The sequence below is a fragment of the Harpia harpyja genome, chromosome 9 (assembly GCF_026419915.1).
Source record: "Harpia harpyja isolate bHarHar1 chromosome 9, bHarHar1 primary haplotype, whole genome shotgun sequence".
Lineage (NCBI taxonomy): Eukaryota > Metazoa > Chordata > Aves > Accipitriformes > Accipitridae > Harpia > Harpia harpyja.
In genome coordinates, this window is record NC_068948.1 from 2,165,739 (window position 1) to 2,190,774 (window position 25,036).

The following is a 25,036-nucleotide window of genomic DNA, read 5'->3' on the forward strand; positions in this document are numbered from 1 at the left end:
TCCTTGACTTTAGTCTAAACATTACTTAGCAACAACTGAAAACATCAGTGTTATCAACATTCTTCTCTACCTAGCTCAAAAAACAGCACTACACCAGCTACTAGGAAGACAGTTAACTCTATCCCAGCTGAAACCAGGACAACCATGACTCTGAATATGGGGTTGAGATAGACTGGACCTGTTATTTATAGACTGATAACACGTAGCTGTAGCTGGGGTAATTTTGAAGCCATCTTGACCTCTGGAGTATCTTCAAAGCAACTAAGTGCAAAGCAGAAGGAAAAAGAAGGTTGGGAAAAGCCTACACACCTGGCATCAAGCAGCAGGCTAAACAGCAGCAGAAAAGAGGAGAACACCATGCGAGGATGCTCGTGAATAACGCTAGACTACGTCCCGCTCTGATGTCCCTTCCTGAGTGACCGCAGTCTGCATGCTTTGGGAGACACAGGGGGAATATTCTGCTAGCACAGGTGAGCAGAGAGGCAGTATCCATCTCAAGACCTAGATAAAGCCTGCTGAGCAGCTCTTCACTGCAGCGTCCAAGGTGACAAATGTGAAAGCCAACAACTAATGAACGACCTTGCCCCTCTCTAGGCTCAACTCTCTCCTGCAATAGTTTTTAGCAAGAAAAGCCTCCTACAGAATTTATTCTCTGTCTCTCTCTCAAAAAAACAACTTGCCCACATTCACGTCCAACAGCAGCACAACCTGGGAGCTGGACCTCAGCTCCAACCCCACGTGGGAACAACTTACGCTGAACTCCACAACTTGGGTGCGAGCTTGGAGCAAAGATGACTATGAAGGCAAATCTCATTACTTGCATCTATTACCTGGTTAGATGCAATTCTCTCTCGATGAAGTCACTTTCTGGAGGAAAGGTTTTTTCCCCAGGAAAACCACAACAGAAAGCCTCATTTCTGGATATGCTTTGGCTTTTTGACTCAGCAGTAAATATGTTACCATACTATAGCCAAGAAAGAAAGATGATGCTCATGTCAGGACATTTTCAAAGTCTTTCCTCAAGAGCTACCTGCATGCCCAACATGTAGCATCACCAAATAAACTTGTTCAACTTAATATGAGGGACTGGTATCTGATGCCACTTGGCTCGTCTCCTCCAGTGGAATTCAGGAGTCAGAATTGAAAGTAAGCCGGAGCAACTGCCAAGATCCTCACCATCAGCCTTAGACTAACATCTCAATTACAGCCTGTATGAATTTCACCGAAGAGACTATTAGAGGCTAGCAGCCCACGAAACAGTCGGCACTTCAATCAAATTTACTCCTGCATACTGATACCGTGCAGTTGCTGGGATGGAAGTGGAGGAAGCTGTAAAGCTCGCAGCGGAAAGCCTGCTGAGAAGAGGCAGCAGGCAACCAGCCTGTGGCTCCCAGCCCAGATCAGGCAGGAAGGCTGCCCAGAGCTACGCCAAATACGATAGCTGCTCCTGGTGCTGCACTGCTGGGTGGGTTGAGCGATGTATTTGATCCTGAGAAGGGGAAGGCTTTCTCTTCACTTTCACTCTTACAACTGGGTAAATTTTCCCTTCCTGTCTTGTGCTGGATCTCCTTCATTCAAGAGGGAGAGGGGGGGAGGAAAAAAAAAAAAAAAAAAAAAAGTAGTTTGCTGCTGGGTCAGCAAGTCCAACCAGCCCATGGCAGGGTTTGAATAACTGCGGGAGCTGACCCCTGGCAAACAGAGGAGGGAAGGAGAGAAGAAGCCTGGCTGCTTTGGGGTGGTGAGCCATGAGATCAACTTGCGGCACTTTGTACGAGTTCATCCTCAGCCCAGCACAGTTACCCAGGCTGGTGCAGTCCAACACTACAGGCAAACCTAACGCACTTCGGCACAGAGAGCAGCTGGCAAAAAAAAGTCATACGCTACCAAAGGACACGTGTGAATCCTGGTCTACTTTTTCACCAAATTCCAATTTTTAGGAAACATCTCAAATATTTAAGAATTAACTCCCTAATTAGGTAAGCCTATGGCACGAGGTTTTAAAAAAAAAAAAAAAAAAAATTAGAGGGAGTAAAAGGGACTGACAAGACAGACTGATCAAAAGCAGCTTAATTTCCTTCCAGAACCCTGAGGAGCAGCATCCTGCGTCACCAGGGCACGAGCAAGGTCTGCAGAGCTTAGCTATTTCCGAAGCCCATTTTAACCTTAAAATAACTAAATGCTTTATTTTCCAGAACGAACACATTAATGCATATTTGGCTGGAATTTAATTACAGCAATCAAGCGGAGAACTGAAGCTGAACGTGGCTTTGGCAATGAGAGGAGGAACAAAGGCAGCTCCAGCTGGCAACACAAACCACAGCGTAGGTCAGCCAGCTCCCAACCGCACGCGCTCCGGCTCCCAAATAAACCCCGTTTGAAGCACGTCACTGAATTCGACAAGAATTTGGAGGGGCAAAAGCAGAGCCGCACGGTTCAAGTTTTCCTCCTCACGTATTATACAATTGATGCCAAAGCATTTCTAATCTTAGAGGGGAAAATAATCTTGCCGGGGAAAGCGCTTCCTTCCTTCCCCCTCCCCGTGGGACATGGCTCCCACAGGTAACGCAAACCTTATCACCCACGGTCACCGGTGACGTCAGCCTGGCTCCAGGGCTACTGTTTTGGCCGGCAGTTACAGCTCAATTTTCTGAAGGAGGAAAGTCCACCGATGATTTAAAAGCCTTTTCGTTTCTTGCAGGAAAGCAAGCATTGCGTCAGCAGCACCGGCGCGAGTTTTCCTTCAGTGTCAGTGGAATTTTCCAGAGGAAGCGGACTCGAGGAAAGCCTGGAGCCATGTGCCAAGGCAGTTGTGAAGGGACCTGTAGTTGCTGCAAAATAAACTCCAGCAGCGTGCATGCACACTGGAAGTTTTTTCCTGTCTCAGCACAATAAAGTCACCTGTGTGGCTGGAGAGGGACAACAGATCCCGAAAGCCACCTACGTGCAGCTACGATGGGAAATGCTGAACCTTGGAGCCAGTGCTCATTGATCTTGGTGAAATACTAGCAAAGGATATGCTTTTGTCAAGACATTTCAATCTAAAGCAGAGTTATCAGTCACTTGGAGGGAAAAAAAAAAAAAAAAAAAGATTTCTTCAAAGCCTGATGGGGAGAGGCTTTGAAATTAAATAGTGGAGATACAATCTGAACCTACAGTATGAAATCATCACAGCAGGCAGATAAACATATCTGAGATGTGATCTGCCCTAAGGGCTGAGCATTTGACGCCTTGAGAGCCTCCTCTAAATGAGAGGTACCCGCGTGCAGTGATTCTGCCCCAGCCTTTGCAATGTTTTAATAAAATCCAGTGTGGGAGATCTCTCCAGTAATGCCATCTCTGAAATGCCAAAGAAAAACACATTCCTTGAGATCCACATCTGAGTCGCTCGATGCCCTTCATCTTGATTTACAGTTACGAAACCCTTTGCCTTTTACTGTGGAAGCGGAGGCAGAACCTCAAGAACCATGAAGACTAACGAATGCTCCAGTCAACAGAAATGCTTTCTGGAGAACTTTGAAAAGCTTTGCTGGTTTGGTTCGCGGAGGGATTTTATTATTGCTAACTTCCCAAATGAACTGGGAACATAAATGAAAGCAAAGCCGCCTAACCAGGTTCCATTGCTCCAGCTGGAAGCGGCACCACAAAAAAATGGGGATGTAAACAAGTTATTATAATGTTTATCACCGCAGTGTTCCCATACAGGGCACCCGACTGAGTCTGAAGCGCCGCAGGGCAGCACAGGGCATGTTCTGTATGCGGGGAGAAGGGAAATCCTCTTCTGAGCAGCGCTGCATGGTGTAGCACTGAAAGCGGCATGGCAGTCCTGGTGTGTGCAGGAGGAACAGAGGTCCAGCTCCACCTGGAGCCAATAAACCTTGTTTCAGCCTGGGAAGCCCAATGGCCTGGGGCCATTTGCTTCTCTTAACTCACTGCACTCCAAGAAGCCATCCAGGGAAGGTGCAGACACCTGGAGAGCAAATCTATGCCTCCTGACAGAGGCTGCTTTTCCTCTTCAGTAACTTCTCATGGATGTAAGACTAATTCAGAGCACTCCAGGGTCTTACCAATGCCTGACTCGAAACACAGCTATCCTGCCTGCTCTTCCTCCTGGGGCAGGACAAACAGGAACAAATGAAGGATTTCTTTTAAGAAACAGCCGAATTTTCCACAGGGAAAACTAAAAGACAAAATCAACCAGCCTACCGCACCATCTTTATACAACAGGATGAGATGCTCTTACTAAGCCCACCAAAACACCCAGCTCTATTTGAACAGCAGCTGCTTTTGTACAGAGCCTCTACACTCAAAAAATAGGGAGCAGATCCAGCCAGCAGCTTGGGGAGACCACCAGAAGATGTTGGGAAAGATGACGACAAGCCAGGAACACTTAGAATTACACATTCTTCCGAAAAACAAGTTCAGTTGGTTTGTGATCACACACATACACACACACAATCATGAATCACTCCATTTGCATTCCCTTACTTTTGCCACTCCTTTATCTAATCAACCTCATTCCAACACTTTCTAACTTGCAAGCCCTGGGTAACCTGCATTCATTGATTTTAGACTCCAGGTTATCCTGTTCATTAACGTGCTCATCCCAGAGATCAACAACGACCCATTACAAAGTCAACTTGAACTAGCTTAAAAAAATAATGCAAGGGTGAGCTCTGTTGAGGGAACACATAACCTTTTGTCCCAGGGTCTGCAGCATTATACAGCATCTCACAATGGAGGGCTACTGCCACCTCAACAGAAGCTGGAAAGAAGTACAACACTCCTTGCTGGAAGGGTTTTACAGAGGATTTATGATTTGCTACAGAATAGCTGCCCTTTCTGACATTGCTTTAAATTTTACAGTGTCCCTACTTGCAGGTGTTATTTTTATTTTTTAATGGCTGCATAAGTGCACTCCATCGATAGTCTTTAGCTCAGCTGAAGAAAACTTCCTTCCAAAAAACTGTTGTGTGTGCGATAATCACAGGACGGTTCACCAGGACACTGCTCCTTCCTGGCAGCTTTCGAGCTGCTGTCACCTCCTGTCTGGACTGTGGGACATCTCTGAGGACAACAGCCGCCTCCTCACCCCACTTGGCACCGGCACCTCACAGATTTTGGGGTCCGTATCATGGGCCCTGACCAAACTTATCTGCATGGAAATAGCTTTTAGGTCAGACTGCAGGACAAATTTCCTTGAGAACTGGAGACGACAAGTTTCTCATGCAAAGGTTTATTTTGCCATGCTGCTTCTCAACAGGGCCCACAACATTCCCCACAGAGGAAACCCAGGTGGGAAAGGAACCAATGCCCATCTCATGGACTTGCAGCATGGGATTGCTTCCTCTTCTTCCTCCCCTCTCGGTGGACAACCACCTAGTGCTACCCCAGCCAACAGGGCAGCAATACTGAGCGTGCTGCCCTTGCCAGTGGGTCCAACTCATCAATGTCCCTCGGTGCTTTGGAAATACAACTGCTAACGGGTCCCACAACGCTAACCGAGTTGCTTAATGTGCTCCTGAAACAATCAGATTCGCTCAGTTGATGGTGGGATAAAGGCCTGTGCAACAACAGAAGGATTAAAGCAAATTACTATTACTGTATGTAGGGCCTTTGCTCACAGCTAAAGGCCAGCAGCCCAAGTGAGAACATCTTGCATTGCTCTAAGTTTCTTCAAATAATATATTTCATGCCACTTCTTTATCCCTGAAATGCTTTGCACAACAGTGAGCTACACTGGCAAGACAGAGATATAAAGCAGAATTTTGCACTCAGCAAAATCAGTCACAGCCTGGGGCATCAGAACTCGTTCTGGAGATGGGGAGCACAAGGACAGACAGCCAAGTTATCCCTCTAATTGATCATAAAGTGTCCTGGCTTGTTTAAGTGTTCGATGCCTGAGGAGGGAGGAGGAGGAACAATTTTACTAGCACTGCAATCTCAGATTATAGACTTCTTGGAGTGCTCATCTTAAGCTTGGGAAAAAAAACCCAACCCAAAGCATAAAGCAGCCATTGCACACTCCTTCAAAAAAAGTCCAATCCACATGTGACAATCCTACTTGAAGCCCAAACACTGCAGCCTCTTCTTTTAAAAGGTTCAAGGAGAAACATTTGCCACTGAGTCCATTAGGGTTTACAATCTTTGTTTGTTGTTAAATTCTAATCCTCATCTGTAGCAAGCAATGATGCCAGGAAGTCCTCTGGCTTCTCTGTGTTATTAGCCTTAACTGCTCTGCTGTTGTTTAGAGATCAGATTAAACCTTCCTGCTTTCAATATAATGGAAAGGGAATTTGTTTTCATGTTCCTGCTATTAGCTTTTCGAGTTTTCTTTCATCCCTTTCAATTCCGCATTCTGTATGACAGTTCGCTCCTTCCTCCAGCCCCTACTTGAGGGAGCTTGTATGCTGATGGACAGACCGGCATCTACCTGTAATTACAGACATCCTCAGCTCTGCCTTTGGCAAAGCTCGTTGCCGGTTGCACAACCTCTGTGGAGCAGTTTTCCAATCTCCCTAGCTCATTAGTAAGGGAAGAGCAGGGCCGTGTGGGCTCCGGCTGGAAGCGGCACTGCCTTTGGTGCAGGAATGTTAACGGGCAGCTGCCTGCAGCCCGGCGCGAGCCAGCCCCCATCGCCGCATGACGCCTGGAAAGGCCGGACTTACCAAAAGCTGGGATCTAGCAATTAGGGAAAGCCCAGAGTCTATAAATAGACCCGCAGGTGAGCGCTACACCACTATTGTGCGTCCTGTTGCCCAGGAAGCGCAAAGCAATCACAAGCACTTTACACATTAAACAAACTTGGGAGCTGTTTAATTCCAAGGTGCCAAACCTGACCCTCTGCAGCACGGCACAAAGGTATTTGGAGAAAAGGTGAGACGGCTCAAACTGCCGCACTGCCACAAGGAAGTTTGGAGCCTGTCAAAAAGGTTATGTGGGACAAAATGGCACTGCCCAGAGCCAAGTCACACCGTAAGCGTGACGGAGGCTTCCGGGGAATGCAGCGTAGGGAAACACAAGCTGCTGGAGGAGGCATGTCTTCTCCAAGGGAAAAGAAATTGAATTATGCTTTCATTTTGTTAAAAAGTTTTTTCGAAACTTATTTCTGCAGTTTTATTTTCTCTGCAAACATCCATACACCTGTAAATGCTGTAGTAAGAGCGTTCATGTTGACATGGGTTTCAACAGCGGGCACTGAAGTCCCATTAAGAGTACTTGGAGAGCTGCCTCCAACAACGTAGGGCTTTCAGGTTTACTGGTAAGCACTCCCATTAATTCCAGTCTCCTCTAAGAGGAGATACGGTATGTAGGCACTGACCTAAAGTTTTTTCTTTTTTTTTTTTGAGATTTTAAAGCTTTCCGCTCAGTACTAACTCCCTATTCAACACAAAAATTACAAACGCTTCTTGCCACCAGCTTTTAAAGGCCCGCACAAATGAAGCCAAAAGCAAGCCCTGCTTGCTGTCCCTCTCTCCCAGCTCTCTGCCTGGCCCTACAGTCATCAGCGCTTGCATTACAGGACAAGGCTGAGGACACTTCAAACAGTAGATTCCCTGCGATCTGCTTCTAGAAAGAATAGTGGACTTAAAACAAAAATAGCAAAGAGGCATATCAAGGACTCCTTTGAATTTACCAAGACTCGCCTTAAGAAGCCTGTTTTGGAGATCCAAGAGGCATCCACAGCTCCCTTAAGCAGTGCTATGTCAGAGCGGGGGCACGGGAGGGAAGCAGGGAACTTGTATCCACAAAGCATATAACGTCAAGAACACTGTAAATCCCATCTCTTGGCTCACGCAGATGGTTACATCAGGCAAGATGGATCTAAGATTGGCAAACACGGCCACTGCTCCTACCCAGCAAACCTTGGGCGGTACTAATAGCGAAAGCTCTCCCGCAAAGCCCTGCCCCATGACCGAGCACAAGTGTCAAGGGAAGGAGCAGCCTCAGCCTTGCACGCAACGATCCTGATCATGGTGACTGTTAATGACTAACAACCTGAGCTGCCAATCAGCTGATGTCACTTTCATCATCGTCATCATCTTCATCACATGGTTCTGGACTGCAAGATCTCTTCCATCACTAACCCAACAAGAGCACAAACCAACAGCAAATGTGGTAATTAAGGTGCACAAATTATGGTTGTAAGTGAAGATTATAATTAAATGTAGCATATAATTAAATGTATTCCTATAACCACTTTGACACTGCTACTGCACCAAGGTGCTCACAAGACACCTTCAAACTGTTCTGAAACTGTGACTTCCTCTTGGAAAAAAAAGGGTTATCATCAAAAATCAGCTTTCCTTCTAGTAATGCAAATAAAAAATTCTGGCTCAGATTCAAGACTAAACCCTGCTCCCACCTGAAACCACACAATTCCACATGACACCTTGTTCCGGGCCTTCTTAGCTCTGTTCTTAATTAAAATACACTTTTCCTCATGCTTATGATGTTTCACACCTTCCTCTATCGCTCGAGAAACAACACAGACATCAACCAGAAGCAGCAGCTCCAATATGTCTCCGGAAACACAGCTTCCCTGCACCACTCTTTGCCCCAACATGCACATACACACACTTGTGCATCCACATGTTTCTTGACACACTGTTGGAAGACTCCATCTGCCACTAGTTTCCAAGACACTGACACTGCTAATCAGTTTTCCTGGACATGTCCTTCAGCAGGAAATTTGATACTTTTCTCTGATTCTGAACCAAAAGACGTCGTGACATTAGAACTTCCCGTAAGACAAGTTCTATATTCAGCTGTGATATTTATACAGTGCTTTACAAATACACCTAATACACAGTATGCTGGTAGGCCACGATAATTAAATAACTGACAGAGAAGCAAAATAGGATTCACTTTTGAAATTCCTAGACTTTTAGTCCATCTGGTTCAATTTTCTCTTTCACAAAGGTCAGAACCAGGATTTTCAGAAAAACTGGGCAGAGGCAAGAAACCTGACTCCACACTGCAATTCCACCATTAACACCTAGCAAAGACTCATTTCAAGGCATACAATCCCTTTACCTTTTCTAGCCTCTTTTAGTATCTCCAGACACTTTTGCTATCCACAAACTCCCAAACCAGCCCTGATTCTTGTCAAAGGACATTTGTCAAGGCCACAATGGGAGTCGCCACCATTTGCAGGACCCTCTCGGCACTGGGGACTCAGCCAGCCTCCCAAGGCGTACTCTGGCCTCAAGGGAACAGGGACAAGCTGAATATCTCCATACCTACAGGCCAGAGGACAGACACTCTCCTCCTTTCAGAGTCAGGCTATGCACACTCGGTTCTTACTGATGTTTTAGCTCCACTTAGTGGTCAGCAAGGCTCATTTAAAGCGTCGCCTTCTTCCTCTTGAAACTACTGCTTTACTCAAGAGTTGTGGACAATAGTGATCTTCTCCAGTCTGATCAGTGCGAGCCTGGTTCGTGATCCACAGCTAAAACATCAACTAAAATGTCAAGTCTGAATTCCAGCAAACACTTACCTTGGTAGCAGCGGGGACCGGGGCTTTGGTTTTTCTTTCTCCTTTTCACGTTCCCGGTCCCTGTCCCGGTCTCGGTCCCTGTCCCGGTCCCTGTGCTGCCTGTCTTTTTCATCTCTCTTCACTCGTTCTCTCTCCCGTTCCCACTCTTCTTTCCGCCGCTGGCGCTCCTTGTCACGCTCCCGTTCCCTTTCTCGTTCTCGCTCCCGCTGGCGCCGCTCTCGCTCGCGTTCTCGCTCCCTCTCGCGTTCCCTTTCTCGTTGTCTGTTCTCTCTTTCCCTTTCCCGTTCTCGCTCTCTTTCCTTTAAAAAGAAAAAAGAAATCATCGTGACACTGCAGTAACATCTCCTAACAAAGGAGGCAGCAAGGTTTCAAAGTCTTGGACCGCAAGCAGTTACATACACCCTCCCATGTTAGAGCAAAGTATTGAGATAAATAATCTGGAGCTTGCTGGCCATCACTGTTTGCTGAGCATGCAGAAAGTGGAAGGGAACAAACCACCACATCATAGTCATCACAGTTGTCGTTTTCAAAGGCAACAGTCAAACATTAATTTGGCTTATTATGCTTATTAAACAAATGTATTGATGTTTACAAGTATTTACTCTCATTGCTAATCATGTTTATAACGAGCTAATTAACTTTACAAATAAGCACCATGAAAACAACTGATGGTGCATCATGCACAGCAGTAGCAAGGACAGGCTCCTGTTTGTGCACTGCTGCTGTAGAACAGTACAGTCTTACAGCAAAAGGAAAGCCACTTTTTAAAGGATGTGACAAATACCACTGAAAAGCTCCCCACTGAGCAGGATTTATTATTTTTGCCACTACTCTCGAGGCACAACAGTTTGCATGAGGGCAAAAGGAAGCAGAGGGAAACTGTTCATAGCCTTGTTTTCATTGAGCTCTACACCTTACAGCAGTGCAACACCAACAAACTGCATCTGGGATGTTAGCAACTGGCTGGGTGCTTTCCTCATCTGACTCAACTAATATGCAACTCCACCAGTGGTAGACAGTCACGCTGGGGCCTCTGTCTGTACACAAAGCACGCCTGTCCAGATCTAATCCTTTCAGTCTGCCCCACTAATTAACAAGCAAACTGTTCCTCAGTCAGGTTATTTCCTGGAAACTCCCTCCCTCTCCAACACTTCCAAGAATGGCTGCAGATGCAGGCGTAAGCGCTGCACAACTGCCTGGTATGCAGAGGAGCAGTCCGTGCACATGGAAAAGAACCATCTTCCCATCTCGGACATGCTTTTGCCTTCATCATGCTGAAACAGAATATCCTCCCATCCTTGCACCTACAGTGTGTTCTGTGTAATAATTAAGTCAAGATTTAACTATTTGTAAGATTAAGCATCTTGAACATACATGAAAAGCCCCGTTTCAACCACTGCACTGGAAACATGACAAGCACCAGAAGTACCTGGAAGAAAGTTGAAAGTAGAAGTGCAGAAAGGGGTATTACCTTACTTACTCTGTAGTTACGGTATGGATCTGGGTCTGTATACTGAACCCTGAAATTCTCATACTGCCCACCACGCCAGAACCGTTCTATTTCATAGTCATAATAGGGATCTGTATAGGGATCAAGCCTACAATGAAAAACAGGGAAGGTTAGAAAGGGAAATATCACCTTGTTGCCATACAGAAACACTACTTATTCTAGGTCAGGTCTTAGTCACTCTGCACTGACAAGAAAAAACATGTTCAACGGCATATGACCATACAAAGTGGTTTATTTTCTACATATCCCAAACAGACAGTCTTTTTTAAGTGAAGCTTATCAGAGAAAGCACAAACCTTTCTTGATAAACACAAAAAAAGAACACTATGAACCAAATTCAGCCTTCAAATCAATGTGGCAAAAATGCAGAAACACCAATTGCTTTTTATAGTCACTTCAAATGTATGCAAATGTAACAGAACATGTTTTGCCTCATTGATTTAGAGCTGCATTTTCTGTCCATGCACACAGAGCTAATCTTAAGCACCCTCCCATCAGAAGTGGAATGGATGGTGATCTACGCCCCTGCCACCGGAGGTGATGGGTGCATACCAGTGCTGCCAGCACAGGACATGAGCTGTTGCTGAGCTTTCCACTGGGAGAAGCTAAGCTTGGGGGGCAGGCCAGCAATGCTCTGCCCCTACGCCTGGAATTACTCCATGCAATGAAGGTAACCGCATCTGCAGCTGATATTCTCCAGTGGAAAACAGGTGCTGGCCCCCCAGCATACAAGTGACCTGGCAAGCGTGTTGGTGCACCCTGTGCAACTGCAAAACTGTAGTTACTTTTGGGGAGGAAAAGGATTTAAAACCAACCCTCCTTGAATCTGCAATGTTTCCTCCATTTGATGATTTCTATTAACATTATTTGCTGTTTTTAATTCACATACTCAACAATATCCAATCCCTGCCAGCCACCTGAAGTGAAAATATCAGATCCATTGTAAAGATGGGGAAGTGGGTACAGGAAAACAAGAAACTTCCAGGGCCACAGAGGAGTCAGTGGCAGGACTAAGATTATAAAGCAAGTGCTCCCAAATTCCAGATTATCTGTAATGAGACCGACTTGTATGTAAGGGGAATAAAGGGCCCACTTTTGCATTTTAAAAAGTGCCATATAATCTAAAACAGGCTAAGATTTAAGTGCTGCCCTGCAAGTCAAGCGGCTACCTCTATTTCTTTCAGTGCTTTTAAATGGTTTAAGATTTCTCTTTTTGTCTGAAACAACACACCAAGGGAAAGAGTACCAGGGAATCTTGAATACAGATGCTTAATTCAGCAACAAACTCCTGATGCCAACCAGACAACAGTCTGGATTCAATGACATCAGGTGTTCAAAGAGACACAAAAAATCTCAAGCTACACCAAAAAAGGAAATGTTTTACTTTTTAATCCAGCCTCAAGTCCAAATCTCCCCATTCCCTTCCTATAACATTTGTGGACTTTTTATTCATTTCACTGCTGTGCATTTAGATAATGCAGTGCTTAAATCCTTAGGTGAATAACTGGTATTACGAAAAAATCAAATACATCCATTCAGTTAATAAATTGCCCACCACACCTGATGGGACAGCGGTCTGTGGCCTAGGAAGTTTTTAAAAGTGCAATGGAGAAAGGAAAGGGAGTATTTTCTTACAGTTGCAACAGTACTGGAATCAAAGACCTGCTTACCCATAGTTAATGTTTTCTTTGATGTCCACCTCCCTATAGTTTTTCAAAAAAGAAAAAGGGATTCATGAACTATTTAGACATCTTCATATGTCACAAGACAGTCCTGAAAGCATTTATTAACATCACAGCTGCACCACCAGTGGTTAGTTTGCTGCAAGGTGTCAATCTGTGCAATAAGTCTGTGTGTGTGAGCAAAATCACCATTTTCTAGAGTTTACAGCAGCAGCAGCTTCATAACTTTTGCCTTTACACACAATGAAGATATTTTAATGCCACAGTCTGGGTTATACATCAAGGTGCTTGAATTTTCAGGAATTCCATTTGTTTGACTTCTATTTAACACTGGCTAGATGCAATACATTTTTTCCTTGACTACATGAAAAAAACAGAAAGTCCTGTACCTAACAACAATTCTTACATCAGCAAGGCAGTGGCATAAAATGACTAGAACGCTGATGCTAGTTTTCATATACAATCATAGAATAAAGGTACTATATGGTCAACCCACAGAGCACTGGTGATAATATGACCCAGGGGCAACTGAAAGCCTTCTCAAGGGAAGAGAAGACCAAGATACAGACCAATTTCAACGCAGGAAAAAATTAATATGGGGCAACTGTTTTGTTACAGTCTGCAGAACTGAGCACGTAGCCTCTTTTTCAAAGCGTGGAAAGAAATTGCACTCCAGAGGAAACCAAAGATTATTGAACAAAAACTTAACCTACTCCCTACTCCTTTTCAGAGGTTTTTTTTGCAATTCATTCACTCTAAAATATACAGAACCAAGTGTTGCAAACACTTTCTCAGTGAGTGAGTAGAAATAATCCATAATCTGTACATGTAGGAAGAACAGAGATTCACCTGTACTCCTGCAGAATACAAGCTCCTCTCTCAAAAATTCTTTTTCCATTCCATTTCTTGGCTTGAGAACTACTACACAAGTTTCCCAGAGCTGACGGATTCATCCCTGCACCTTCTTCTGCCTGCTCTCAGTCATGACAGGAGTGTGTCTGAGATCTCCAACATTTTGTTTTACCTCCTTAAAAAAAACCAATCACCTAAACGCTTAAGTTTAAGGTGTTTGTTTTGGCCCAGGCTGCACCCTGGCAGCTAAGAGGTTTGCTTTCTGATCAGTGTGTTACTGAACTGTTTATCTGGGACCAGTCAAGATGTTTAAGACCAGCTGCTGTGCCAATGCCCTCGCAAACAAACACCCAGCTGGTTGAGACAGTACAACTGCTGCCCTGAAGCTCTTGCACATTGAGCATACTCCAACTTTGCAGCCCCAGCTTTAGCATTTTAAAACTCTCATGGGTTGGAATAAGAAAAGCAAGAGGAAAAAAAGTCGGAAGAATGCAGGTGTGAGATAAGCAATGGACAACTAAAGAGTGTCCTCAAGGGACCAGCAGGCCAACAACACTGAAGGCAGAAAGGTTTAAAGACGACTGTAAAGGAAGGTAGTGTTGAACTCAAGTGAGCGGAGGCAGCTCAAGTTTCTAACCGGTGTACATACTGCTTAATGGAAGCTGTTTTCCATTTTCTGAGGTGGGCATTCCTCCAGTTTGGAGGAACAAGTTAACTGAAGACTGCCATACTAGTAGCACTACATTTCCCACCCATCTATTCCATGTAGCAAAACCAAGACTGCATCTTACGCTGGATCTCTGACGTCTCTGGTGATGCGGTAATTCCAGTCGCGGAAAAACTCGTTTTCTTTGTCAAATTCACGCTCGTCTTCTCCAATAGTCACAGTGAACCTCTTCTCCTCAAAGTCAGGCTCCTGTTCTTTTCTCATAGTTGCCTTTTTTAATACCTGCCATAACGTATAAACATTGTAAAGAGAGACCATTTCTGAGGCACAGAGAAATTGCAGTATTAAAAACCCCTCACTTGGGAGAAACCTGCCCTTCAACTAAAGCACCCTTCTTCTGCCCAACTCTCATGAACGTGCAGGACACTGGACTTTTCCTGACATAGAAAGTGCAATTCACTATTCCATCAGTGCAGAACAGCAGCAGACAGGTGATAGAAGTTTCACACATGCTGACCCCATTTTCTGCAATGATCAGACACGTGGATCCTATACGTGCTAGAGAAACAGGTACTGAAGGGAAATTGGATCAGCTTTAAAAGTTTTGCTTTTCAGAGGGCTTGACTTCAGGCCACAAACTCCCTCTAGCTCATGTTAATATAAAAAAATCAAACCTGGATGTCAGCTCTTCTTGACTGTATAACAACTGTGATGTACAACAAGACACAGTTAATAGGTTAAAATGCAAAAGGAAGGCCCCTTAGAAAGAACAAGACACTACATGCTCCAAGAAGAGCTATTCTAGCATCCTGCTCCCGACAAAACAGGCCAGCGGATTTTGGAGACGGTCAGCACACTTTCCGAGGATGGCATTTACCTCTTTAGCATGCCGGAGTCCTCTCTCCCAGGCACTTTCTGTTGGAGGGTCTGGAGGGGGTGGAGGTAAGATTTCATCAACAACTGGCCCTCCCTGTTCGAAAGGTGAGAAGAGGAAGGAGACAGACACTTGACATCAGTTTTAAGTAGCAAACTCATGCTTTGTAAACAGTTACCCCAGAGTACCTCCAGATAGTCCAGAGATGTATCAGCAGGACATAAGCTGGGACACCCAAGGAAAATTATTCCCCTCTACTTGCAACTTCAAGACCACCTTTTAAAAATCACACGTCTAATTGATATATTCAATTTTGCTGAAGTACTAGCTCAAAAAAAATCTTCACTTCTCCTAGAGCAGGAGACAAAAGCTATGTGCAGAAGCCATAAATTCACAGAAAAGATGTCCATACCCAAGGGTTGGCTGGCATCAGTGGGTGGGGGCCGATAGGAGGAGCACCATTTGGGGAGAAGGGCTCAGGCTTAGAGATCAAGGAGTAGTTTCCTTTGTCATTCACGCCAGGGTGAATAAATCGACAGTTCATGCCCCAAGTACAGTGACCTGTGGAAATACAGTTCTGTTAGATCCCTGTGTGCCTAGAGCAAGCATTTGTTCAGCCCCACAACCATTTAAAACCCATCAAGGAATAATGCTGGTTGAGACATATGACTTCCTCTCTCCAACTCTGTTGCAGTTTACCTGTTTTCATACACATGGAAAAACACTCACCACCCTCCACCTTCCCAGAGAGGACAAATAGATTCATAGTCACAGATGGATGAAAGTACAAGACCCTTATTATGGTGAGAAGGGAGGGATGGATGCATACACACCATTAAGCAAATGCAGTAATAAGCCTGTGAGCTCTTCAAGTCTTATTAATGACAAACACCTCAAGTTAGGAGCTCTACCTTTTACAGAAAACAATGAATATAAACTGATAGCAACAGAAGTATCACAGTGCATTCTGGCGAGGCACAAAGTACATCAAAGCTTTTCTCTCCAACCGACTCCACAGACTTGCCAGCAGAAAGCAGGAAAGGAGACATCACTACAGAGGGCAGCAGACAAATCTGAAGCCGCTCATTAGCTTCAGGTACCATCCCCAAAGAGATGGTAACACTCAGGGGTCTCTAACAGGATACAAAGCTAACTCCCAACTTTAATTTAGCTTGCCATAGAAACAAAACCCTTTTTTTTCTTCTGGCACTCCACTCAACATCAGTCAACAGACATTTTGCAGATTTCCCAGCAGACACCTACATCACAAAGTCATCACTAATTCTGTGCTAGCTCAGGCATTAGCACCTTGACTTTAGAGACAATGGAACAGTCAATGATGCTGTGGCCTAAGGAGGAGTCCCTGATCTCGGCTGGCTGGGCAACACGTCAAAAATTCACACTGCACCTGGGTCCCGGGAAATGCTCCTCATCGGTCCCATATTAACCACAAACTGGTGTTCACAGTCAGAGGTAACACTGGATGGATGCTTTTGTACTGTCCAATGTAATAAGAGCACAAATCCCTTTGCACAGCGGCTCATGGAGCAACGCATCCTTCCTCAATGCCTGAGCACCGGGTGTAGGGGCTGCCAGACACCTACACAAATACTATTCCTACCGAGGTGTCAGGGGAAATGACTACCCTGACAAGTAGGGGCCCTGCTATATATGTCAAGGCAGCTACACAGCAAGCTACTTCACTGGAAGGCTTTGCAAGCTAGACATTCATGCCACTGGACAGATGCAGCCACGTGAGTGCTGCTCAGACACAGCAAGGACAAAAAACTGAGTCTCTCCAAGGTCCCATGCGAGTCGTGCCTGATCTCCCCAGTGGCAATAAAACCTTTAAGGGGTGAGCAAGAGTGGATGTCAACGTTATCTGAACCCACGCCAAATCAAAGAAAAACAACTGCGGCAGGAGATCCTGCAGTCTGAACTTTGACTTGGGCAAATAGTTCCATGCTGCACAGAGGCGTACGTCACGCTAAGGATTCAGGAACAAACACCTCTCTTTGTTGAGGGACTTCCCTGTTCCACCATCATCACCAACACGTTCGTGTCTCAGCACAGGCAGAAAATTTGATAGCGGAAGACATTCAGGAAGCCAAGTACGTGATATCTGATGGTCACGTCTCTGGAAACCCCCTAAGTAGTTCCCTACCTTGCATACGCCACTGACACAAGGAGTAAGAGACTCCACCCAGTTCTCCACCCTTCTTTTAATTTCAGATTTTCATAAATTGTTTCAAGGGTGATTGTAAATAAAACCAAGTAAATGAGCAAACATTAAGTGAAATGAAGCTGAAGCAAGTGGAAAAGAGCTATAATCAGTTTAAATAAGAAAACTTCTATAAAACCTACCCTCTACACTAAAAAAAAAAATGCAGGATAGTCTAAGATAGCTATTGTGCAGTTGCACAAACTTTGGGGAATGTCCTATTAAGGAGAATTAAAAAAAAAATACAACTGGTTAGATTTAAAAGTTTCAAGTCTTAGGTCTCATTAGCAGTTAAGAAATACATTTTAACAATTTCCTATCCCATTCCTTCCAATCGAGGCTGACAATCCCAATCGTATTTCAGAAATGTGGTATCTGATAGAGTGTGGAGCAATCTTCCGGCTTGAGGAAAAAGCTTCTATTTACATGAGAATTATTTTTTATTCCAGCTGACTATTTCCTCAGCCCAGTGGAAGTACTGGCCACCGGCACATTTCACCCTGTCAGGTCCAACGTCACCCCTTGAGCACGCCGTCTCACTGGGGTTTCTGGGTTGCTTGTGAAAACAGCTATACGTGAGCTGCCAACACCTGACACCACTATGCAGACAACACAGGAACCTGGTCAACAGATGCATTTGCAGGGCCTGCAGCAGCTTGGTGGATGTCAACATGATGTCGCATCAACATTTCTTACCAGGAAACAGTATTTCTAGCCCTATTTTTGATTTTAGAATTTCATCAAATGTCTTTTAATAACTGGGGAAGCGAGATGGATATGGGATTGCAAGAAATAACTACGTTTTGTATGCAAGTATTTGCCATTTTTGTTTTCCACAGAATAACCTCTAAGCAATAGTTGTTAAATCAGCCCAAGCAGTTTTATTCCATGCTGTTTTAAAAACACTAGCAAGTTTTCCTTTATTTGCTTCTACTGGGCTCACCATACTTAGGACAAAGCCATTTTTGCATACTGGCTCTATGTAAACTCAGCATCTGGCCACCAAGGAACAGAAAGGTGATACTGAGGATGCCTGAGGCACAGTTTATCATGTAGACAGCAGCTTAATGGGTACAAAACCAAACAAGAAAAATTACAGCATCTTCGGTTTTCTTCCATCATTACAGCATGTCATTACCTTTCATGAAAAATCGGCAGGTGGGACGTGGCCTCACTTTTCTGTCACTGGGGTCTTTAACTTCTCCTTCTTCTAAGTCATCATCCTGGAACAGACAGACAAGCTGACATTTCACGTGGTGCATTTTCTGCAGCGACTTGACATTTCACAATATGGTCAAATATCAGTCACTGAAAACACACCCTGGAGCAAAACACAAGAGAAAAGCAATATAAAGTTACAATAAATACCCTATAGCATCTTTGCAACATGCCGCTACAAACAGGAAGCTGCATCAACTTCAGTGTTTCAAAGACGACTGCAAAACCCTTCAGGTGTTACAGACATCTTGGTGCCAACACCACAGACCAAGGTTTCAAGCTGCATCATTTTACCCGATACATGCTCAAAGGCTCAAAATCAACAGTCCAGTGGATTAAGATCTTATACCTCAGCTGAATGAGGCTGGCTGTGCACTTCTAGCTGGCAGTACACGCAAGGCAGTTCGAAGCAGCTCCACGCTCTTTTGAGGCAAATGAGCTCTATCACGTTACCTTCCCATCCCGCAGGCTAACAGCACGCACACTGGCAGCTACCACGGCTCCGCTGGCATGGATAATACCACTCACTAGCCTTCAGAGCCTTTAAACTGGCCTGTCCCCTGCTCAGCACTCATGTCATCCCTATTTAGCTCAAGCCAATTCCTTCTGTTCACTGATTTAAAATACATAGCGGTATTCCTGTGTTAATGCAATAACCCAATACAGACATCACACACCTATACATCAAGTTCTGAAGGACAACTGCTATTACAATAACTAATTACAAAATGCTTCCCAACAACGCTGAGTGACAATCTCGCACACAAGCTTTTCAGGAAAAAAGTCATACATATTTTTTCCAGTCCTCTCTGGCAACAACTTGATACCTTCCCTTCTACTCCTCAGCTCCACACAGGAGTTGTGAATCAGCTCGAACAAAACTCTACATCATCTCCAGGCACAGCAGCCCCAGGAAGAAATTCTGGGAGATGGAGGTTGCTTCAAAGATTATGAACCACAGGGGATGAACACGAAATAACAGTCATGAAACATCCCCAGAAGAAAGTTGTTGAAACTTTAAAGTACCAGCCTTTGCCTTTGTTCTCGAAGGAAAAAAAACCCTTTCCCGGCTTCATTAGGCTGCACCTGAAAAGTCAAAAGGAGCTAAAAAGAGCTGGCAATGCAGAAGGCAAAGGCATACGTGAGCAGAGAGCTGTCAGAGGTATCTGACAAGGAAATCAGTTATTTATCCTAAAAGGCACTCTGGCCTTCCCTCAGTCTGCCTCCGTTTCACCACCACAGAAGTTTTCAGCATATGAAACGCATCTGAAGAGGGAGCATCTGGTGGAGGCCTTCCCTTTGCGTGGCAATCGCAGCAACCCTGTGGCAGTGACAGCAGTTGTCTACATGGAAAAGATTAAGAAAGTTATGTACTTTGATCAGTTTAGCAGCTGGAAAGGAGGAAAAACCATCACTCAGCTGTAGACAAACAAAGGATGTACAGAGAGATGGGTTAACAGCCTCTTCTGCTGCATTCCTCTGAGGGCAATACAAGGAGAGCTCTCCTGAGCAAGAGCAGATTTTGAAGACTACACATATATTCAAACTAAAATTTGCATTAATATCCCCCCCCCCCCCCCCAAGACAGAACTCTGAAAGCAGAATAAAACGGAGAGATTTAACAGTTTCCCCCAAACTGGGGATGGGATTCAATGACGTGTGAATGGTATAACCAGCTCAAGTCTGCTTCTTTCAAAAGAACTGTGTGAAGTCTTTGCAAATGCTGTACTTGAACAAAAGGGAAAGTATTTATTTCTGTGAGGTCTCCTTGGAATCAGGCAGCTGGGAACCCTGTTATGAGTTAATGTATGAAAACCAGAGTACAGATTCATCTTGTGCTTTGTAAGGAGAGTGCTCCCAAGAATGCCTTAGACTCTTAAGGAAAGCATTCATATTTTAATCAAGAAGCAGGCACGGAGTCAGGATTCTAGGAATTTTTTTCCCCCTGCCTGGACTCTCCCACAACACGCTGAAATTCCTTCTGAATCAGAAATACACAAAACTTTTGGAAAATACGTAAATGTTTAACAAAATCACCTGCCAGAATGGGCACGAAGAAGAAAAATAACATCATCTTTTTTTAAGCAACAGAACTTGTCAAAGCACCATTAGAGTAAAAAACCACTACAGTAAAAAACACACAATATACCACTCTTCAATAAAAAGGGAGGAGGGTCTCTCCAGCGAGGCTCTGCGAGCTTCCCGAGCATGTGGCCACGTCAGCTACACAGCAATGGGCGCTGGAAGGCAACACCATCTCCCAAGTCTGAACCCTCCCCTCCTTGGCTGAGAAGCCCCACCAGTGACCCCATCCACAGTCCATTGCTTCCTTGGCTAGTCACCAGGACATTCTCACGACACTGCCCCAACCTAGTCTAGCTGTGCAGGAGCACTTTTTGCCACGGACAGTGAGGAGCAGAGCCAGCCAGGTACTCTGGACTGGCGACTTCTCTTTGCAGTACTTTGCACTAAACTATTTGGATTCAAGTAAGGTGTCCACCAGACCAGGAACCCACAGGAGGGTTTCTACTCTACTGCTAGAATCGCTTTGTTCTGTTTTCTTCTGCCTGCAAGAGAGAAACTGGTATTAAGCTGTATTAAATACAACTGCTGTACTGCAGTGCTTCCTACCTAAAGACAAACATGGATAAAGAGTGCTATTTGCCCTAATCACTAATGCAATTAAAACCAGTTTTCGTTTTTTCTAAATAGCTGCATTTGTTCCGAGCTGTGAAACAGTAGCTACTGGGACTGCACATCCCTGAACACATCACCCAAACCATGTGCAGGGGCTGCCTGGTTAGGCACTTTTCAGAAAGCCTAGCACCTTCTTTTCCTCTTCCACGCACCCAGATGCTGCTAGAGCCCAACAAACAGCTCAGGGCCACAGGCTTCCCGCACATGCCTGACGCCTCAAGCACATGGCAGCCACTCTACAGCACCAGCCTCTCAACCTACACTGATGAGACAGCCTAATCCATGGCTAAGTAACTTACTGTCAGCATCATTCAAAAGTCCTCCGAGAGCTGAGGCAGAATAGTTTCTTAAAGCACTGGAGCCCTTCCATATTCAGTGAGAAAAAAAGCTTATTTGTGATGGCTCTTGACAATATTCGACACAAAGTTTTTCCATAGCACGTGGCACTAGACATCTTACCCGCTGAGTTTAGGACTTGGTACATAGTATGGTCTTACCCCCGAAGAAAAAAGTGTGTTACTTGCACACTGGGGACACACCTAACAGATATTTACATCAAAGAAGGAGGAAGGCATGGCAGTCTAAGAGCCAAACAGTTCTGAAACACGAGGATAGGTCTCTCCCTGCAGGACTCTGCCCACCTTGGACCAGCTCCTACTTACATCAATTTCTCCATCGTCAATTTCTCCATCATCTTCTTCTTTCTTCTTCTCCTTGAGGGGATCCTGGCCATCCTTTTCATCGTCACTTTTACTGCTGGATTTTTTCTCATCTTCATGGGCATCATCTCCTTTCTCCTCTTCCTCATCATCCTCACCAGCAGCTTTCTCACCATCCTCCTCTGCAGCAGCAGCACTTGGTTCCTCAGGAACTTCCTCATCATAGTCCAACTCGTGCTCATCTAGTTCACGGGTGACAGAGGATGCTTCATCACCAAGGTCATTTGTCCGGTCCTCCTCCTCTCCTTTGCGAGGTGGAGGGCTCTTCAGCTCCCCACTCTGCTCGTTGTTGTCAGACTCCTGAGACTTGGTTTCGCTTAAGCGATCCTCTTCATCCGAGTGGTTCTCTTCTTCACCATGACTCAGTCCCCTGGCTGCATCCTCCTCCTCCTCTCCCAGGACGCTGCCTTGCCCACCCTCTCCATCAAGTTCCCGGTCTGAACCACTCTCCTTCAGGACTTCGTCATCGGAAAGATGCTGGTCCTCTTCATCAGGAGAGCAGGGGTTTCGCTCAGGGCTGTCGGAAACGTCCATCAGTACCCAATAGTCTGCAGAGGGTAGAAAACAACACTTGTTATGGGGAAACAAGCTGGGAAATGAAGGAAGGCTCACCCTGCAGAATTTGTACTCTTCTATTTTACCTCCTAAAGATGAAAAGGCTGCTTGAATTCATGAACATGGTTTATCACAGTACCTTCAAAAAGAAAATATGGAGTTTAAACCGCACAAAGAACTGATTCCAATATTGTCCCAGACTAGATAAGAGTGTGCTACCCTTCACATACAACAATGGAGCTCGAGGTTGGAATTTCATCTACAAGCTCTAATAGGTGAGGCTGCACAAGCACTCCCACCAAATCACCATTAGCAATCCCAAGGTAGGCCTCACCCCAGGCACAATCAGCAGTGGCATTTCTTCCATAAACAAGTGAGTGAGCTTCAGAACATAGGGCCAGGTTTTCAGGTGTATTTTACAACTATAAGCACATGGCACCACAAATTGCACGGACTCCTGAAGAGGCACGGGAGCACAACTTACAGTGATTCTGGAAAAACAGCCTATATATTTACAGTACTTGTTACACTGCATCCAGAATAAATATGAAAGCAAGGACAGCATGCATTCATGAAAACTCTTGGATTTTTAATCAGGTTTAATTTAGTGCATCAATTGCCATCTAATCTCTACCCACTTTATACAGTAAAGATTCAAAATTCCTTCAAAGCAGCAGATCAACTTCATAACTGTCTGCATCATGCACTTTTGCTAAAAGCTCAGTATGAACATGTGCTTGGTATGAATAAGTTAAAAATTAGATGTCTGCTTAGAATAAGCATAATAAACGCAACAGAAAGGGACAAGATGTAAATCAGGAAAAAAACCCAACCCATACATCTATTTTACTCCAGAAAACAAAACCCCTGCGAATTACAGAAGAACTGTCTGACCCAAGGAGCTGGTTGAGCTGTCTCTTACTAGGAAGATTACTGATTCACATCTAGACAAAAGCTCTTTGTGATTAAAAACTCTTACCCTTTGGCTGTGGTCTCTTGCTGCAGCATGTCTTTAGCCCTATAAACAATGATGGCAACTCCTTCCTCAACCCCCTGTCCTGGTTTTGGCTAGGATAGAGTTCATTTTCTTCCTAGTACCTGGTATAGTGTTGTGTTTTGGATTTAGTATGAGAAGAATGTTGGTAACACACTGATGTTTTCAGCTGTTGCTAAGTAGGGTTTAGACTAAGTCAAGGATTTTTCAGCTTTTCATGCCCAGCCAGCAAGAAGGCTGGAGGGGCACAAGAAGCTGGGGGGACACACAGCTGGGACAGCTGACCCAAACAGGCCAAAGGGGTATTCCATACCAGGTGACACCAGGCCCAGTATATAAACTGGGGGGAGTTGGCCAGGGGTGGGGAGCAGATCACTGCTCGGGAACTAACTGGGCATCGGTCAGCGAGTGGTGAGCAACTGCATTGTGCATCACTTGTTTTATATATTCCAATCCTTTTATTATTATTGTCATTTTATTATTAACATTATTATTTTCTTCCTTTCTGTTCTATTAACTGTTCTTATCTCAACCCAAGAGTTTTTACTTTTTTTCCCCCATTCTCCTCCCCATCCCACTGGGTGGGGGGGAAGCAAGCGAGTGGCTGTGTGGTGCTTACTTGCTGGCTGGGGTTAAACCACGACACCCCCTCAGTGATGACCAACAGTGCTGGGCTGCCTCAGAAAAGCCCAAGCTGAGAAAGGTGTCTCGGCAGGTTTTCCAGCACCGAGGCAGCCAACGCTCAGAGAGATAAAAGCACCCACCACAGTTATCTGGTTGTACCAGTGGAACAGTTCAACAGAGGCATCGGCTCCTCTCAAGGTGGCACCTTTCCAGGGGACTAAATTCACTGTTTCAGTATATGCCACTTCCTCCTCCAAACCCAAAAGTCTGTACAGGAACAAGCTTGTGCAGCCATCAGACAGAAATGAAAAGCTAAAGACAAACCCAAGGCTTACAGAAGCATATTTAGGGCTAAAGAAAAAGCCATGGTGTTACAAATCAACAGGGCTTCTTCATCTTAATATGTACCATGTTTTACTTCAGCTGCTCCTACCTACAACCTCCCTGCAAGCACATTTACTGCTGGTACAACAGAAAGACAGCATATTACCAGATTTTGACCTGCTATTTTTAAGACCTTTGGAGCAGAAATGCTGCAAGAACAAGACCCTGATAGCTCCTTCAAACACATCCAGCAATCCTTCCTGAAATAAAAGTTATTAACACTATGCAGCTCTGCACTACTTAACCTTTTCCTGACCCACTCCATCACTTTTCTCTGCTACGGTCCTTCAAATGGTTCTGCATAGTAAATGTTGTTATTTACCATCAAAGAGCAAGAACAGACAGGCAGAAGGCACACTAAGTCACAGACTGCCACGTACTGTATACGCAACCAAAGCAAATCCAAGCCTTCACAGCATCTGAAACCCAAAACGTTTTGGTAATGACAGAATTGCCAATCTCAGTGCTGAAATACAGAAGAAGGGTAAGCACAGGGAACATGCTCTTCTGTGTATTAAGAGCCCACGCCTGGAAATCAGGAAG

At 44.9% G+C, this 25,036-nt stretch overlaps 1 protein-coding gene across 7 annotated transcripts in view; it reads right to left on the bottom strand.

The window, feature by feature from the left end:
- The window catches only part of ZC3H18 (zinc finger CCCH-type containing 18), a 51,184-nt gene that overhangs the window by 18,747 nt on the left and 7,401 nt on the right, over positions 1-25,036 (bottom strand). For 3 of the 7 annotated variants that reach the window (XM_052795271.1, XM_052795266.1, XM_052795265.1), the window contains exons 3-10: positions 21,880-22,484; positions 18,441-18,525; positions 15,494-15,642; positions 15,085-15,177; positions 14,332-14,489; positions 12,677-12,709; positions 10,968-11,094; positions 9,497-9,795 (exon numbers count right to left, since the gene is read on the bottom strand). In XM_052795271.1, the coding sequence (XP_052651231.1) occupies positions 9,497-9,795; positions 10,968-11,094; positions 12,677-12,709; positions 14,332-14,489; positions 15,085-15,177; positions 15,494-15,642; positions 18,441-18,525; positions 21,880-22,470 (1,535 nt within the window). In that variant the 5' untranslated portion in view covers positions 22,471-22,484. The remainder of the gene's footprint in view (positions 1-9,496; positions 9,796-10,967; positions 11,095-12,676; positions 12,710-14,331; positions 14,490-15,084; positions 15,178-15,493; positions 15,643-18,440; positions 18,526-21,879; positions 22,485-25,036) is intronic. The other 4 variants (XM_052795267.1, XM_052795268.1, XM_052795272.1 and 1 more) reach the window with 3 other exon arrangements.